This window comes from Merops nubicus, unplaced genomic scaffold (genome assembly GCF_000691845.1).
Source record: "Merops nubicus isolate BGI_N331 unplaced genomic scaffold, ASM69184v1 scaffold21922, whole genome shotgun sequence".
NCBI lineage: Eukaryota > Metazoa > Chordata > Aves > Coraciiformes > Meropidae > Merops > Merops nubicus.
This window is the reverse complement of record NW_008591971.1, coordinates 25025-41737: the sequence shown is the minus strand read 5'-3', so window position 1 is coordinate 41737 and position 16713 is coordinate 25025. Positions and strand designations below refer to the sequence as shown.

Below are 16713 nucleotides of genomic sequence, written 5' to 3'. Positions count from 1 at the left end.
GATCTGCTGGCCTGCTCTGTTCTGCAGAGGGAACGAGCAAGTTATCTTCTCTTTTATGAGAATTTTAGGCTTGCTAAAGCTTTTGAGCATTTCATTGCCCATCTAAGTTGTGTGGTTTTGCCTTAGTGGGATGATTTGGAAATTTGCAACGAGCTGAGACACAATGTGCTTTTTGGGTCCCTGGTCTTGTACAAGCATGGCAGGAATAAAGCCATTCTAACCTGAAGTTTCCTACCCTCTGAAAAGAGGAGACAGGAGGGGATTTTTTTGCAGGACCTGTGTAATATCCTGCTATGCTGGCTGTTTGGCTCTGAGCACCTCATTATCAGGGTGGTGCAACAGTTAACAGGGATTAATGCACTGCAAGACAGATTGCTGGAGTTGCCCGTGTGCTCCAGGTACCAGGGACTGACAGGCTGATTTACTCTGCCTGTGGTTTTCGGTCCTTGCCCTGACTCTTCTGCAGACTCCATGAACATGACCCATTCAGCTAGCTCATCATCTGGATATGGCACAGGAATAACCCCCTGGCCCCTATCACCCTTTTGGAGTTCCACAGCATTTACTTTTTGTGGTTCCACAGCAGCACTGGTCTGCTGTGCAGCAAGGACAGAGAAACACAGGAAACTGTTACTAGGGGCAAGCTGGGCTTTCTAGAGCAGGGTGAGTTTTGCTGCCTGTTGGATGAAGAAGCACAGGGTGTATGTTGTGTTTGTAAGATCACAGATCCTCTCCTTGAGGTCCTCTCTGAAACCCCCAACACCTCTCCCGGCGTCTCTTACCTGTGGCAGACTGTCTCTGGAGCTCATTTCTCTGCTGTTCTGCTCCCCGTTTCAACGGGGTTTTATTTCACAGGGCTTTTGTGAAGCCTGGTGTGGTAGTGTGGGCAGACTTTTCAGATGCTGAGATCCAGTGTTGCTTGCTTGGTTTCGAAGGGCCGTTTTCCTCCTGAGCAGTGAGGAGCACCAGCTTTGCTGCTGCACGGTGGGTGAGCACAGATCCGGTGGTGACCTAATGCAGAGTCCCTTCCTGCTGCACTGCTCAGATCTGTTAACCCTAGAGGACCTTCCCAGCGAGGGAGGACGCTGATCTGTCCATCTGAGGAAGTACTTACTTCACTCTTCCATCTTCACAGAATAAGTGTGCAAATGAGTTTTTAAGTGCTACTGGACAACTTTTGGTGCTAGCAGGTGGCTTTCTCTGCAGCACTGGGAGACTGTCAGTTCCTCTGTCTAGTCTAGAGGACCTTGGTCTGATGGTGAAGTTCAGGGACCTTGCACTGCTCCTTTAGAAGCAGGCGCTTTGACATTGAAGATGGTCTCTGGGGACTGTCCTATCTGCACAGGCGTTCCTGGCAGCCTGGGTTTTGCACTCTGCCAGTGACATTAAATCTGGCCATGGGCTTCCATTGGGGTCAGGAAGCCAGAAGGCTGTTTGAAACTTCAGTCTGAGAAAGGCAGAAGTATCTAATTCGTTTTTTAGAGAATAATAATAGAAGGATGGATATTTACTGTGGTGCTTTCTGAGCTCCTGCTGATGCCCCTCTGTTCTACACTGTCCACACTGTGCCTGTTTTGGGAGGTGAGGAATTTGCTTACATCGTGTAGGACTCTGCTTCTTTGCTCCCAGTGTTGGTTTTGTTAACAAAGGTTGTAAGAGGTTGTGCAGAAAGCTGCAGGAAAACTTCCTCAAGTAGCGTCCTGCTGCTTCCAGCTCTGCCTGTCTCCTGAGGTGCTCCTGTAAACTGTCCTAGTTTGGATTGCTCTGTCAGTGCTGGAAGAATAATTGATTTCTTTGGAATTATTACTTCTTTTGGGATTGGAAAACTCTGAACTTCTCCCCTGACAGGTTTATTTGTGAATGGTTTTTCAGTTTCTATTTTCAGGAGTAACAAACAAGCACGTGAGTATTTTGGCGGCTGTTGTAACCTCGTGTTACACCATCACTACCTTTATCCCTCACTCAGATTGCACATCGCCTGGCTGCTGGAGTAGAAGAGGGGTTGTGAAAGAAGAGATTTCTTCAGTGCCATGATCTGTCTTGAAACTGACTAGTCTTCATCTATTGGTGCTTTTCAGCAAATTCCAAGCTGCTGGTAGAGCTGTAATACTTCTCCGTCCTCTCTCCAGATGAGCTGCAGTGTTTACCTAATCCCACCTAATTACCCAATGAATTCTTTTTGGCCTTTTGACCAGTGTTCAAACAGTGAAAGTGTGAATAATTCACTTTGGAGAAAGGGATTTGAGAAGCGTCAGAAACCTCTCAGGGTTTTGGAAAGTGTTTCAGATGAGGTTTTTTTCCTGCCTCTTCAAAAGGATCCTGGTTTAAGACTTGGAGTGAAAGGCCTTTTTCTCTGCTCTGGAACCTCTGCCTCTGCTTTCAGTTGCAGAGTTGAGTCTCCTTGTGCTGACATTGTTTCATAATTGCTGTGCTGGGCCCAGAGTCAGGTTAGGTGGCTCTGTCTCTGCTGGTCCACTTGCCTCTCTGCTCTTGCTATGCTGCTCCTGTTGGACCTTCAACCCCAAACACTGCTGGAGCCATGTACTTAAACAGGATTCCCTGCTGCCGTGATCTGCTGTGCGGCAGGTTCCTCGCAGCCCGAATGATACCAGAAAGGATTTATTGCTTGACAGTTTCTTTGCTGAGACAAAGACTATCTAGGAGACATCTAGATGGGTTGGCTCTTACTTAACTGCCTTAAATGTCTGCTCTTGTGATCCTGCTCTGTGTGTATAGCAGGTCCTGTCTCCATGGTCTGGATCCTTCTGCTGGGTTTCCCCTTTACTGCTGTTGCTCTCTGTGCCTGTCTCTCCCTTCCCTGTAGAGTCCTTTTGTAACTGGTGAGCTGCTGCTGGATCACGGAGCTTGAACCACAGCTGCCAGACATCCCTTGTAGTTGGAATTTGTTGGCTTAACAGTAGTGACAGGATATAAGTCCTTGATTACAAGGTGGCAGTAAGTAAAGACAAGATGACGTTTTTGGCACTTTGAGGAGGGGGGAAACCAAATTCCTTTCAGTTAGAGGTAACCAGGGAAGTTATCAAGAAAAAACTTGGACATTGAAAAATGTTTTTTCTTTTTTCTTTCCCCCTGTGTAGAGTTGTTTTAGTACAGCCAAGACCTGACCTCTTTCATTGCTTCTTTAAATACTACAGGACTAGTTGATCTGAAGCAAACTACCTTAAAGAGAGAGCCCTGGTGCTCTGGAGCCTTCCCTATGCCTGGTGGACCTCCTTCCAGGCTTCCTAAATCCCTTTGAAAAGGATAAGCTATAATCTCCTGCACAAACCTGCTGTGATACCTTCCCCTTAGCATCCCAGGTGGATCGGTAATGGGCTTGCACTCTGTTCTGTTGTAGGACTTAGATCCTCACTGTATCCATGGAGTACTGCTGCTGGTGGAGAGGGATGTGACTTTTCGGATGGAGAAGCCCCCAGCGGGACAGGTAATGGGACCACTCATCCAGGGCTTGCTGGGGAGCTCTCAAAACCCTTTATTTAACTCTCTGAGCAGCGAGTTCTCTGGCCACTGAGGCATGTTTATTCTCACATGAAATGTTTGTATTTTATGGTCGTGGTCTCTTACGGGTGTGGCATTTATAGGGTTGTAAAGTTGATGCGAGCAGAACAACCCTCTGTTGTGCTCCATTTGTTGCCGAGTCCATCGGTGACGTTTACACCATAATTCTATCAGTCTGCTGGGGCCTTCAAGACACAGGGGGATTCTTGGGAACATGGAAACCCTGGAGATTTCAGAGGAGGCCAGGACCTCCCGTTTGGCTCCTGTGAATGAAGACATCAGGGCTAGCAGCAGGTTTGCTGTGGGTGGGGGCTGCTGCCCCAAAGGGCTAAAGAACAGCAAATGCTATTAGTCCATTTCCTCACTGTCCCCACATGGAAGGGTTTGCAATGAGAAAGGGGGCTGAGATGTCGTGCATAGAGGGAGAGCTCCGAGAGCTCCAGGAGACATTAAACACACTGAACAAATCCAAAGGGTGTAGGAGAGAACAGAGCAATGGCTCATAAAGACACGGGCATGTTATTGGAAGCATCATCACTATTTTGTAATGGAGGTGGAAACTTCACAATGTGTCTGTGGGGGATCGAATATCTGCACCTGAGTTCCTGGTGTCTGGGCTAGCTTCCAGGTACCTGCAGGAGCACTTGTCTCTTTCTTTGGTGAGTCTAAAAGTTCTCTGAGGTCCTGCAGAGCCGGAGAAAGCAAGTTATCTGTGTCAAGCTCCAGGAAACACTTGGAGCAGATAGCTGCTGTGATGAGTGGGGAGTCAAGGGTAGGGCAGCGGCTGCTCTGTTAGACTGTTTTCCAGGAAGTGGGATGAGGAAGCTGGGGGCTGGATTTAACCTCTTGGGCTGGCCAACCAATGCAAATTGCAGCCCAACGTGGGAACAATATGAGGGAGTAGCTCTGCTTATACTGGGAGGTACTGGCTCTGGGGAAGGCTGCCTGCTGCCAGACTTCCATCGCAGATGTTCTGCTCGGTGAGGCAGCGTGTTGTGGCCTGCGTTCCCGCGGGGCTCGCCCACTGAGCTCTACAGCAAGCTGCTCAAAGGCTCAATTGAGTTTTGTTTTCCTGCATATCGTCGTGATCTTGCAGGTATATGCTGCGTGCCCTGTTTCTATGTGAGCTAATAAAGAAATAAAGGATGCTGTCCGTTGTCAACCTTCCCCTCCTCCTCCACTGCTCGCACCCTAACAAAAATGTGTTTTTATTTCTTCTGTTCCTGTGCAGTTTGAACTTCTCACCTCCATGAAGTCCCTCCATAAGCACATAGACAGCTCGCAGCTGCCTCTAGAACTGGATGGGACCTTCCCTTACTGCCACCGGGACTGGCTCAGCTTCCGCATGGTGAGTAGAACCAAGGACATCTTGTGTCCTTTGTAGCCGTGAGGAAAAACGGCGTGGCAATGGAGCTGAAGCAAGAGGAGCCTGTCCACAGCTGAGCCTCCAAGCACTTAAAGACAGTGGTTCCTGTAATAGCTATGTATGCAAATGGTTCTTGTATCAAAATAATTTTAGTATTGTCTTCATAAAATGGATGCACACTGTGGCCTGTTGGTGTAACTGCAGGAACTAAAATTGGAGCTTAATTAATCTGCTTGAGCTGCATTAATTCTTCCTTCCCTTTAAAATGTGGTCCAATCTGAAACAGAATCCTGGTTTGTTTTGATATACAGTAGCACTTCTCTTTGGTTATACTTGGAGGCTTAAGTGCAGGCACTTCTTAAACTAATCTCTTAGTATCATGTTGCCATTGAACCAACTATCGAGAACTTGAGCATAATAAAAGTAGTTAGATCTTGTTGGGCTTGGAGCAGGTTCCCCAGACCAAGCTGAGAGCCCCTTAGTAAAAACTGCAGCCCTTGGAGTGTAACTTGGGAGTTCCTGATAACCAGTTCAGATACTTCTAGGAACATCTTTTTCCTCCTTTAGATGTAATTCACTTATTCAGCAAAGTTATCATCAGGAGCTCTTTAGAAAGCATCTAAACTAAAGCTACAGAGAAGGTTAAGCCTGGGGGAGTGTTTTATGCCTCTTTGAGAGCTGGCCACATGAGGTGAGGAGACGAAAGCTTCTCCACGCAGACTCCCTTCAGTGACAGTGCCTCTAAGTGCATCCCTTCAGTAGGAGACAGTGCCAGCACTAGGTCCCTTCTCCTTGTTGTTCTGCTTTGAATGTGTCTTGGTCCCACAGTCCTGTCTGACCTCTGTGCTTGTCTCCAAAAGAGCTATGGATCAAGAGGTCTGCAGCAAACCGTGCCTGGGCACGGACCAGAGCCAGCCTGTGGTGCAGGGAGGCTGACTGCTCTGTGGAAGTGTTTGAGCTGATCCAGGTTAAGCCTCAGAGGTAGAAGGGCTGAAACTGCAACACCTAAACAGCATTTATAAAGTGGGTAGGCCTGGCAAAGGGTGCTGCAGGCACTGCTGAGGAGGCTGCAGCCACACTGATGGGCTGTGCTACTGCCAAAGTAGCATGTATAGCCCCAAAGTCCAGCTCAGTGTGAGCTCCATCGTCCATTGTGCTGTGGAGGGACTGTAAGTCCTGCAGATCTTATTGAATCTTTAAAAGCTCTTTTGAGAGATGTTTGGCACACTGAAACTAGGCAGGAGTAAATTCCTGTAAATCTGCACAAAAATTGGCTGTCTTCATGTTGAGTTTGACTCATGCTGGTCACAAGTTTCAGCAGTAATGTGGCTTAGCATGTACCAAATGTTAACTTACCCTTCCCAAATTATTTTAGAGCCCATTTTTTACACTTGCATCCAGTACTAGTATGACACCATGCTAATGCAGTGAAGGTCCAGAAGCCTAATCTTGGTGTCTAGGATTGAATTGGAGGTTTCTTTGGCAGCAAGGAAGCAGAGAAGCTTTGTGGGAGATTATGGATGTTTTCTGGGCAGAGCTGAGAAAAGTTTGAGAGCTGAGCTGCTCTGTCTGTGCAGAAGGATAATTCCTGAAGGAAGGAGCACAGTACCCGACTGCTTCTCGTTTGTGTCTTGCACCTTAACGTGCAAAATGTTGCCAAAGGGGTTTAGTGCAGGACTCGATCTGTCTGAGCTGCCTGTTTATACAATGTGCTGTGTGTGAGCATGACCCAGAGGCTCAGCCCCTTTTAGATCTGCAGCTATGTGGCAAACGGTTTCTTTCCATCTGGGTGCTCTCACCTGCATCCTGTCTGCTCATGTGTCACTGCTGGGGCTGTTCCAACACTCCAGGGCTGGGGGGCTGTTCAGTAAAGATTCAAACAGCTGCTTTTTTGTTTTGTTGTGAGCGTGGTTGTTTTGGAATAGCTGCTTCTCTCTTCTCTGGTTTCAGTGGCTAGAGGGTGGCATCTGACAGCATTTAAGCTTTATATCACTGACTTTTCTAAAAAATGCTGAACCCCTGTGAAATGTTTGGGGGGTTTCTGGAGCCCTTGGTTGTTGGTTTGTTGTTGGTTTTTTTTTTTTTTTGTTTTTTTTTTGTATGTGTGTTTTTTCTGTGTGTGGGGTTTTTTTTGTGTGTTTTTTTCTTTTTTTTGTCTTCCCTTCCCTTCCTGAAGAGATGGAGGGACTTGAGATTTCTGAGTGGGATCACAGAGGCATAGAATGATTTGTCTTAAAGACTATCAAGTTCCACCCATCTGCAGTGAGCAGGGACACCTCCCACTATACCATTGCTCAAACCCCATCCAGCCTGGTCTTGAACACATCCAGTGTTGGGGCATCTAGTTCAAGGTGCCTACTTGTGGAAACTTTCCAGTTTCCTTTCTTAATAATTTACACTACTTTTAATGATTTAATAAAATTACTTTAAGTAGGAGAGATTCCAAGTACTCATTCCTCATTTTGTTCCTCAAATCACTAAACTACATGTAATGATTCATCTTAATGGGAAGTTACAAGAAATGCTCATAGCAGAAGAATGTGGGACAGAGGTGGGACTGGTTTTCTTTTCTGCAAAGCATGACCTATACAAACCATGGGCATAACAGTTCATAAGGTCTTCCTAGAGACCTTGGTATGGTGTGGTATGTCTGAAGCCTCTGATGGGCCTCCCTTCACTGATACAGACTCACCAAATGGTATCATTGAACCCTTGGGTTAGTGTGATTGATTTGAGCCTTTCTTGATTTCTGTCCTTCTAACCTGTAAGCTGAGAAGACAGTTTGCCCATCAGCTGCAAGACCATGATCTCTGCCTTGGTCCTTTCTTTTTGCAGAAGCTGGAACACTTGCTACAGGGATGCCAAGGTGCATGTGCCTTCCTCCAGGGAGCTATTCATAAAGTGGAATCCGGAAAATTACCAGAAAGAGCTGAGGTAAGTGTGTCATAGGATCCTGGAATGGTTTGGGTGGGAAGGGAGCTTTCAAGGCCATCCAGTCCAACCCCCCTGCAGGGAGCAGGGACATCTGCAACTAAAGCAGGTTGCTCAGAGCCCTGGCCAACCTCACCTGGAATGGTTCCAGGGATGGGACATCCACCACCTCTCTGGGTAGCCTGAGCCAGTGCATTCACCGCTCTTGCTTTAAAATATTTCTTCTTTCTCTCTAGTTTAAATCTCCCTCTTCTAGTTTCAAACCATCCCCCCTTGTCCTGTTCCAACAGGCCCCGCTCAAAAGTCTGTCCCAGCTTTCTGACAGGCCCCTTGAAGTACTGGAAGGCTACAAGATCATCTCTCTGGAACCTTCTCCAGGCTGAACAACCCAAAATCTCAGCCTGGCATGATAGGAGAAGTTCCTAACTCTTTTTTTTTTTTTTTTTTTTTTTTCCCTCCCAAAGATTGTCCTGAGACAGAAAAGCTGTAGCTCTGAATTCCCAACCTGTAGTAGCAGCATATTCTGAGTGCTGTGCATAGCTGTGGAGATGTCAGAGCTGTAGGACTAGTAGAAGCTCATCCAAATGAGGTGGTAGAGCCTCCACTGGGTGCAGAAGCTGGTTCTCTGGTCCCTTGGCGTCACTCAGCTGTGCTTGCTGCTGCTGAGTGCTTGCTCCAGCATTGGAATGTGTTCTCAGCAGCTCCACAGCTCTGTAGCTGGTAGCTTGCTTGTCTCTGGTACCAAGCAGCTGCCTCAGGCTGGTGCCTTGGATGGCCCATAATAGGTGACAATACAGTGATCACCAGGCCAAGGCTGTTCTGTGGTTCTAGTTTTGCTGCCTCTAGAACAGAAGTTTGGTAGGAAAACATGGTTGGAAGCTGCTGTCAGCTTTGCACTGAGGGTCCCGACAGTAAAACAATGGAAGGAGATACCATAATGGCCTCTCTGGGCCTTCTTCCATGTGTGTGTGTGTATCCACAAACCCTCACGTGCACCTTGTCCCACAGCTTGAGGCCATGTGGGTCCCGACTCTGGGAGCTGGAGGAGGCTGTCAGTGGAAGGTGAGGCTGGAAAGCTGCTTCTCCCTCTGCCCAGCAAAGGGAGTGGGGACAGTGATAGGAGCTGTTTTCAATTTTAGCCTGATGGGGGAAGTGTGGGGAGCGTAAGGAGTGGTGTTTATCGCTTTGGACTTGGCAGGCTGGAGAGAAACAACTGTGGGAACCAACCTCCCTCTTCCCTGGGGTGGGACAAGGTGAGATGTGGTTTGTGCGTGTGTTTTGGGTTGGCTGCCGGTTTTCGCCTGTTCCCTGGTTGCCTGTAGCTTGCAGTAACCGCTGGTCTCGCCCTTGTGATCCCTCCAGGAGGCAGCTGTGCTGCTGAGGACTTACAGGCAGCTGATGAAGAACGTTCTGGAAGACACCCGGCTGGTCAGGCTGCAGCTGGAGGGGGGAGCGCTCCTGGCCAGGCTGAGGAAGGAGGAGTCTTGTGTCACCCTCACCCATGACTACAGGTGAGCCCCAAGAGTGGGAGAAGAGGGGGTGGAGGTGAGTAGAAAGCTGGCACTGGGAGGTTCTGTGAGATGACCCATCACTGGTGCAGGCCAGAGAGCAGCTACACGGAGGGAGGACTTGTGTGGAACACAGAAAAGGTGGAGAGCCTGATGAATGCTGCTCTTACACCAACTCTTCCCCGGTCCAAGAACTTGTGTGGGTGGATTCACTTTGATGGTTCCAGTTCCTTTTCCAAGCCAAATCAGACTTATCTTCTGTGGTGGAGAGAGGGCTGGATGTTTTGTGTGCCTCTAAACCACAAGCCTCCAGTGTCGATGCGGGTGCTGAATGTTTAGGTCCAGGCCGTTATCGCTGCGTGATTTCCCAAGGTGCTCCTTGCACAAGGGGATTTCCAGGGACCTTCCTGTGAGGAATCCTTCCTGCCTGAAGTGAGCTCCGAGCTCCTCACACGCTGGTACAGTTTGCGCAGCCAAATCCCTGCCCGCCCGTTTGAGAAGCGGGCAGTGGGAGAGCCTGGCTGATTGAAGCCCTCACCCCGCCCCGGGGCATTGCTCAACTCCTGTTGGTGCTGTTCAGACACCTTGCAGCCTGGGGAGGCCTCGGTGCTACGTGCTGTGCAAACAGCCAGGTCTTCCCGGGCTGGCACCCGGGAGCTTCCCGCCCTGGCACAGGAGAAGCGCGGGTGGCAGGGAACGGTTCCCAGCAGCAGCAGCCTTGCTCTGGTGTAAACTCTCTGCCGCCATCGGGAGCTTTGAGGGGGGGTGGGGGGGTGGAGAGAAGATAACAAAATCGGTTGCAGGGGTGTCTCAGCCAAACGCTGGGGAAAAAAATTGACGTTTCTCTTTGAAAATTCAGCGAGTCACTCCCTGTCCCTGGGAGATGGGGTCAGCATTGTGGTAGGAGTGAGAGGTGAGCCATGTAACCAGCCTCTTCCCCACCGGCAGCAGCTCCTGGCAGCTCCTGGGTTCTCTCACTGAACTGGTGAAGCACTCTTCAGGCAATTTTGGGTAGAAATAGGACAGTAGAACCTTTCCCTTCTGACCTGCTGTGAGAATCGCATACAATGCAGGTTCAGTTTCTGTTTCAGTTTGTTTGGTTTTTTTTGTTGTCGTTTGCTTGTTTTTATAAATCTAATTTTATTTTAAGCAACACACAGCAACTTTAGAGCCCGAGGAGAATGGGGAGAATGTGTGAGCTTTTTGTGTTTTGGTTTGGTTTTAAGCTAAGCTCCTGTTCTTGTGCCGGGAAATGATCAACTTTGAAACCTGATCTGGCAAAGCCCCTTGGGATAATTTACTGCTTTGGTTACCTTAGCAAGGGCAGGGGCTACACAACATCATCCCCTGACTGCACAGGGTTTGAGTGCCTGCCAAGGCTGTGTATAAGGCACTGTTGGTTTTAGATCCTCCACCACTCCACTCTTGCTCCTGCTCTCCAAACTGGTGTGCAGATATTAAAAGTTCTGAGCCCTGCTAGCCCTGTAAAGGCTCCTGTGTTGTGATTTTCAAAGGCTTCTTTCATTAAGATCAAAGTAGGCTAGGGACAAAAACGTTTGGAGTGGCTATTGATGTGTGTGGGCCAAATATTAGTGTTTTTTTTTTCTGACTGGTGACATGTGAAAGTGGGACAGGACTGGTTGTGTCCCTGCACTCAGCAGGGCCTGTCGTACTGCTTTTCTGAGCAGAGCTGTAAAATCTTGATCAATGCTTAACAGTCTTTAATTCCACACCCACTCCGATAATACTTGAAATCAAATTATTTACAGAAGCCAGTCAAGTGGCTTTACCCCTCTGAGCTGTGCTTTGGCTCTTGTGTAATCACCTTGTCCCATTGTTTCAGTTTTTTCTTTTCTCTTGTGGTGCAAAAGCCTGATCAGGCAGAGAGTCATGACTGCTGGGATTTCTTGGTCAGAAGGTGAGGTACCTGTCAAAATGTGCAAGAATTTCACATAAGCAGAGGACAAAATTTTGAGTGTAGTTTTCTGGACTCTTAGCTCCACTTAATTAAAACATGCCAATCAAAAGTGCAAAACTAAAGGTAAAAACTGATTTTGCTTAAGAGGCATAAAGAAGATGAGCCCATCCCCTTGGGGTTGGACAGGCTGTGGGACTGACTTGCTTTTTTTTTTGCAGGGGATATATTTTGCCAGCTTTTGCAGCTGACTTTCTTGCTATGTTTGTGGCTTCAGGTGGCAGAAAGAATCCCAGGAGGTGGTGAGACTAGAGATGGACAAAGCCATCTGAGAGCATTTGGCTGCAGTTAGAGGCAGTCTGCAACAACAGGCGAGGGAGATGGCTTCTACTTCTTCTGTCATCTGCCAAGTACCTCTTGGGAGCATGCAGCAGACAAGGCTTGCTTTGGTCTTTCTTCAGGAAGGAAGCTCTTCCCTTGGGGCTAGTTTTGGCACACTTCCCTGCCCTCCTGCAGAGCCAAGATGTTCTGTAGAGCGTTTTGTGGCTTGGAGCAGTGGGGTCTTGTTGCTGCTTAGGTCTGTCCCAGGCTTTGTGAAGGTTTGCTAAGCCAGCTGTGCAGCTCTTCTCCTGCAGGAGCTGAACTTGTCCCATCAGATGTGGTAATGCAGGAGAGGTGCCTTGTGGTACTTCCATTTGTTTCTCTGATGGGCTTTAAGGAGTCCCCCCTGCATGATCCCATCCTGAGAGGTGCTGTAGCAATGGCTTTGACCACTGACTCCACTCACTCTCTGCTCCCAGTGTGAGCTGACCAGTTGTCTCCACACTTGTTTCTCCAAAGAGATGTAAAAGGTGTAAAAGATAGCTTTGCCCATCCAGCTGCTTATCCACCAAGGGGAAGAAAGACTTCTCCAAGCAGACTTTCTGGGTCTTGGTCTTTTCCCAGCTTAGAGAGGAGGAGCTCTGTTACCACAATATGAGTCCTGGAGGCAGCCCATCACAGGGAGTTGGCTAATGGGATCTGGTGTCCTCAGCTGGTCCCACACTGCTATCCCACCCCTAGGAATCGTAGAATCCCAGGCTGGTTTGGGTGGGAAGGGATCTTTCAAGGCCATCCTGTGCAACCCCTTGCAGGGAGCAGGGACATCTGCAGCTAGAGCAGGTTGCTCAGAGCCCCAGCCAACCTCACCTGGAATGGTTCCAGGGATGGGGCAGCGACCACCTCTCTGGGCAACCTGTGCCAGGGTCTCACCACGCTCGGTGTCAAACATTTCTTCCTTCTCTCTACTCTCAATGTCCCCTTTCAAGTTTCTAGTGCAAGTCCCTCCCCAGATTTCTTGTAGGCCCCCTTTCAGATACTGACAGGCCCCCAGAAGGTCTCCCCAGCTGGAGCCTTCTCCTCTGCAGCTGCCCAAGCCCAACTCTCTCCTGCTGGGCTCCCAGCAGAGGGGTTCCCCCCTCGGGTCATTGCTGGGGCTCCTCTGGTCCTGCTCCAGCAGGTCCCTGTCTCTGCTGTGCTGAGGACTCCAGAGCTGCCCCAGCACTGCAGGCGGGGCTCTCCAGACCAGCTTCTGGCCAGCTCCTCACCCCCAGCACCCCCAGGTCCTTCTCCCCATGGCTGCTCTCCAGCCCTTCACCTTCAGCCTGGGCTGATAACTGGGAGTTACCCTGACCCAGGGACAGGACCTTGCACTTGGCCTTGTTGAACCTCATGACATTCACGTGGGACAACTTCTCCAGCTTGTCCAGGTCCCTCTGAATTTGACCCAGAGTTGCATGGGTGTGGTACTGATGAGCCAGTATCTTTGAGATGCCACTTGATGGGCTGTAATGACTGCTTTGGTGCAGGCTGGCCACCCAAAGGTGCAGGTGGACTGCTGAAGGTGGCATTGCCACTTATTCATTGTTGGTGGAGCTGGCTGGCTCAAAAGCCAGCGTGTCTGCCTTCACACCATCTGCTGCTCTGAAGGCTCCGTGCTTCTCTGGATCTGTTAGCTGAAAGCTTCCAGGTTTTGCTGTCCCAGTCTTCCTGGCAGAGCTTTTGGCCAAGCTGAATTTCCTGGCGGTAAGTGTGGACAGGTGCCACAGAGACATCCAGCACTTTCATGCTGTTAGCACTTAGTTTGGCACTTTTGGACAGGAAATTTTTAATAAGCACAGTCTTTTTATAAGTTACCTGGAGTTGGCGAGTGGGCATGTCTTTGGCTTCTGGCTATCTAGTGTATTATTGATCAGCCACCCCGTGGCTTGCAGGCCACTCCTGAAGTCCACTGTGGAAGATGGACTTTTCTTATTTTGTGGTGGATTCCGAAAACTTCTCCGACCCTTCCATCACAAGCCTGGAGAAGCTGCCATAAGCCTGGCAGCAGCAATGGGAGCTCTTACTAAAGCAGGGCTGGGCAGCAAGGCAGGGAGACATTTAACTTGGGCTTTAGCCAGACATTTTCCACTGTTGTTCTCATTATTGCTGCTCTTCCAGCATAGCCAAGAGCTGAGAACTCTCGCCTAGACAAAGTGTCCAGTGATGCCTTTTGTCCCATAGATATGCCCTGAGTCAGAAGTGGAGTAAAGAAGATAGAAACATTTTATATTAATATAAAGACGCTTTATTCTGGTTGAACCAGAATTCACCTGGCACATGTCTGGCCCTGTCAGAGAACCTGCCTTCTCGGGATGGCACGGGAGTGGGTTGCATCACACTCCGTGTGTTGGTGAGCAAAACAGCCACGAGATTAGGTGTGAGAGCTGAAAGAAAGAGACAAACCTCAGGTGGTGAAGGAAAGACTGAGCCTGGGTGCTGGGCTTTGTGCAACATAGAACCAGAAAAAGCATAATCTCTTCCCCCGAGCTCCTCATCTGAAAAGAATTTGTGCTTGCAAGCTGTGAATAAGCAGCTTATAAATAGATGGAGTGAATTCTCCTTTTGTTTGCAGAAGGCAGCCTAGCTGGGCTTTGGACTCTGAGGGTGGAGTGGCTAGAGCTGAGAGCTGGTTTTGCGAGCTGGCTGCTTTTAGTGTGGCTTGGTGATCTGGTTGGAAGCCCTGGGTGGGAACCTGAGCTGAGCAGAGGTGATGGGCAGTGTGGAGCAGGCTTCCTGAACAGCAGCTGCCAGGTTCCTGGGGCTGGCCCTGACTCAGTTACAGCAACAGGGAGGGTGGTGGTACGGCAGTAGCCTCCACAGCCCCTCAGCCTGCCTTCCATATGCAGGACCAAAGCACTGGGGCTGCTGGAAGCTGTGGCCAGTTAATGATGTGGTGGGTTTGTCACAGGTTGTGAGCTCATGCTGGTGGGTCTTTAGCAAGGCTCCTGTTAGAAGCAACTCCTGGGGTGCTCCAGGGCAGGCCCGTGGTACTCTGTTTTGTCCTCTGCCACCTCCTTTCTGCTTCAGAGTTGTGTTAGTCTGTGCTGTGGCCAATTTGATGGTCGCTACTCTGTGTTGTACAAATGCTTCTATGCCTCTCATTGCTGCCATTTTCCTGCTTTGTTTAACTAGAACTTACTCATTTCCCTGTCTCTGGGAGCTTTGGGAACCTCTCATCCTACAACCTGCACGCTCCTGATACATCCTGTGGGATGCATCTTTCATTAATAGGCATCCTTTGCACATTTCTCCTGGGGACCTAACCCTCAAACCTTCACCTCTTGGCTAGGACAAGCTGTCAGTATACCTTGAAGCGAGGTGGAAAAGCATACTTAAATCCTGCCCTCAAAGACTGGCAGCTTTCTGCCCTGAGACACCTCTGTGCTGGTGACACAGGAGAATGGTGGTGAACCCCAAACCTGCAGCACTCGGGTGGCAGGGCTCTTCCATGGTCCTCGGTGTTTGTCTCGGGTGGAGGGAGGAGCGTGCAGCGACAACATTTCTATCCAAACACAGCCCGTGGTGCCTGGTATTCATTTTCCTGACGGTCTAACCTGTTCCCTCTGTTTGTGTGGTGGTTTTCGCCCGGTCAGGAGCACTTGGGCTCGCACTAAACGAACCTCATCGCCCGGCGCGTAAAGGAGCGCGGGGCCGCTGTCGTTCTCAGGGTGTGGAGGGCTGTGAGGAGCTCCTGGTGGCATTTGCAGGGGGGTAAAAGGCTGCAGAGTTCTGCCTAGGTAAGTTTTCTGGGCTCTTTTAGGCTTTTCAGGAGATAATCCCCCTCAGCTTCCTTTCTGCTGTTTATTTTCTGCTGTCCCATGTCCTAAATCTTCCTGGATTCAACAGGGAATCTACCCAGAGGATTCTGGTTTTGCTTGTTTGCAACGCTTCTCGTGCCAACGGGGCATTAGGGAATTAATGACACGCTGTGGGTTTTATCTGTTTAAAAATATCACGGAAAAAATTGCAGGAAGTTTCCAGTATGGGATGTTAACTGAACCTCCTGCAGCTCCTGGCTCGGCCCGGAGCATCCTGCAAGCACCACTTTCTGTAGGTCTGGTTTGGGGTAGGTGTTTCTTTTGCTGGGGTAGTTAATAGCTCAGCCACTGCTGTTACATGTGTCATAAACACCGAGTGAGCAAAAGGAGGACCTGTCAGGGATGTGGCTTTAACTGACAGCAGGTATAGATTTGAGCAGGACATCTTGGAACGCTGGTGGTCCTAAGGCCAGGAACTCGGCTCTGAGAGAGGTGCAGCCAACCTAGATAACAAGCATAAACATTAATAGGTTGACGTGCGTAGGATGGGGTTTGGAACCAGGAGCTTTTTATGCCTGGTAGAAAAGTGCAGCTTGATTTATGGCATTCCCAGAGCGGTGTTTCACATCCTATCCCTGGCCCCATGGTGCCCATGGTGGAGTGAGCTTTCCCCATAAGTTGGATACTTCTTGGTTTGGGATTTCTTAGAACTTTGGGTTTTTTCCCAGTCAGTTTTATGGTTCATACTGGGATTTAAAACCGACCAGAGACTGAACACAAGTTTTATTGTAACTGAATGCAAGCCAGGCTGGGGAAAGAATCAAAGGTTGCAGCTTGGGATTACACTTGGACACTCTTTAACTGTATGCATCAATCTCTCTGCTTCTAAATGGGCTTCAGAGGATATTTCTGCTAAAAATGTGTTTAAATGAACCACGCTTGGAAGAGAATTCTCCCAGCAGTTATGGGCTGTAGTGTGTTGTGTTGGTTGAATGGGTTGTTCCCAGTGCATGGGGGTAGTCACTCAGGTCTGTGGTCTCAGCTAGTTCCACTGCTCCCATCATGAATGGCAGGAAGCCCACAGGCAACCCTACACTTGATGTTTGACCCCTTTGTCTTTCTAAGGACACTTCAGGGTTAAAAAAACTGTACCCAGTTCCTCAAAATACTTTCATTAGGTAATTGAAGCCACTGTGGGTGCAGAAATTAATTAGAGTTCATTTAGCAATATCTGCATTAGCTTCACCGTGGCCAGTTTGAGTTTTAACCTTGCCTGCACACACAGCTCTCAGCTTGAGGAGCATTTGAGGTTGACCTCATTTTGTGGGCTTGTGATGAGCGTGACAGGCGTTTGGT

General features: G+C 49.1%; 1 protein-coding gene across 1 annotated transcript in view; it reads left to right on the top strand.

Moving 5' to 3' along the window:
• The window catches only part of KIAA1755 (KIAA1755 ortholog), a gene marked incomplete at both ends in the record, with an annotated part of 55629 nt that overhangs the window by 13906 nt on the left and 25010 nt on the right, over positions 1-16713 (top strand). The window contains 5 exons of the mRNA XM_008935023.1: positions 3359-3445; positions 4751-4867; positions 7721-7819; positions 8825-8878; positions 9179-9327. Coding sequence (XP_008933271.1) covers positions 3359-3445; positions 4751-4867; positions 7721-7819; positions 8825-8878; positions 9179-9327 — 506 coding nt within the window. The remainder of the gene's footprint in view (positions 1-3358; positions 3446-4750; positions 4868-7720; positions 7820-8824; positions 8879-9178; positions 9328-16713) is intronic.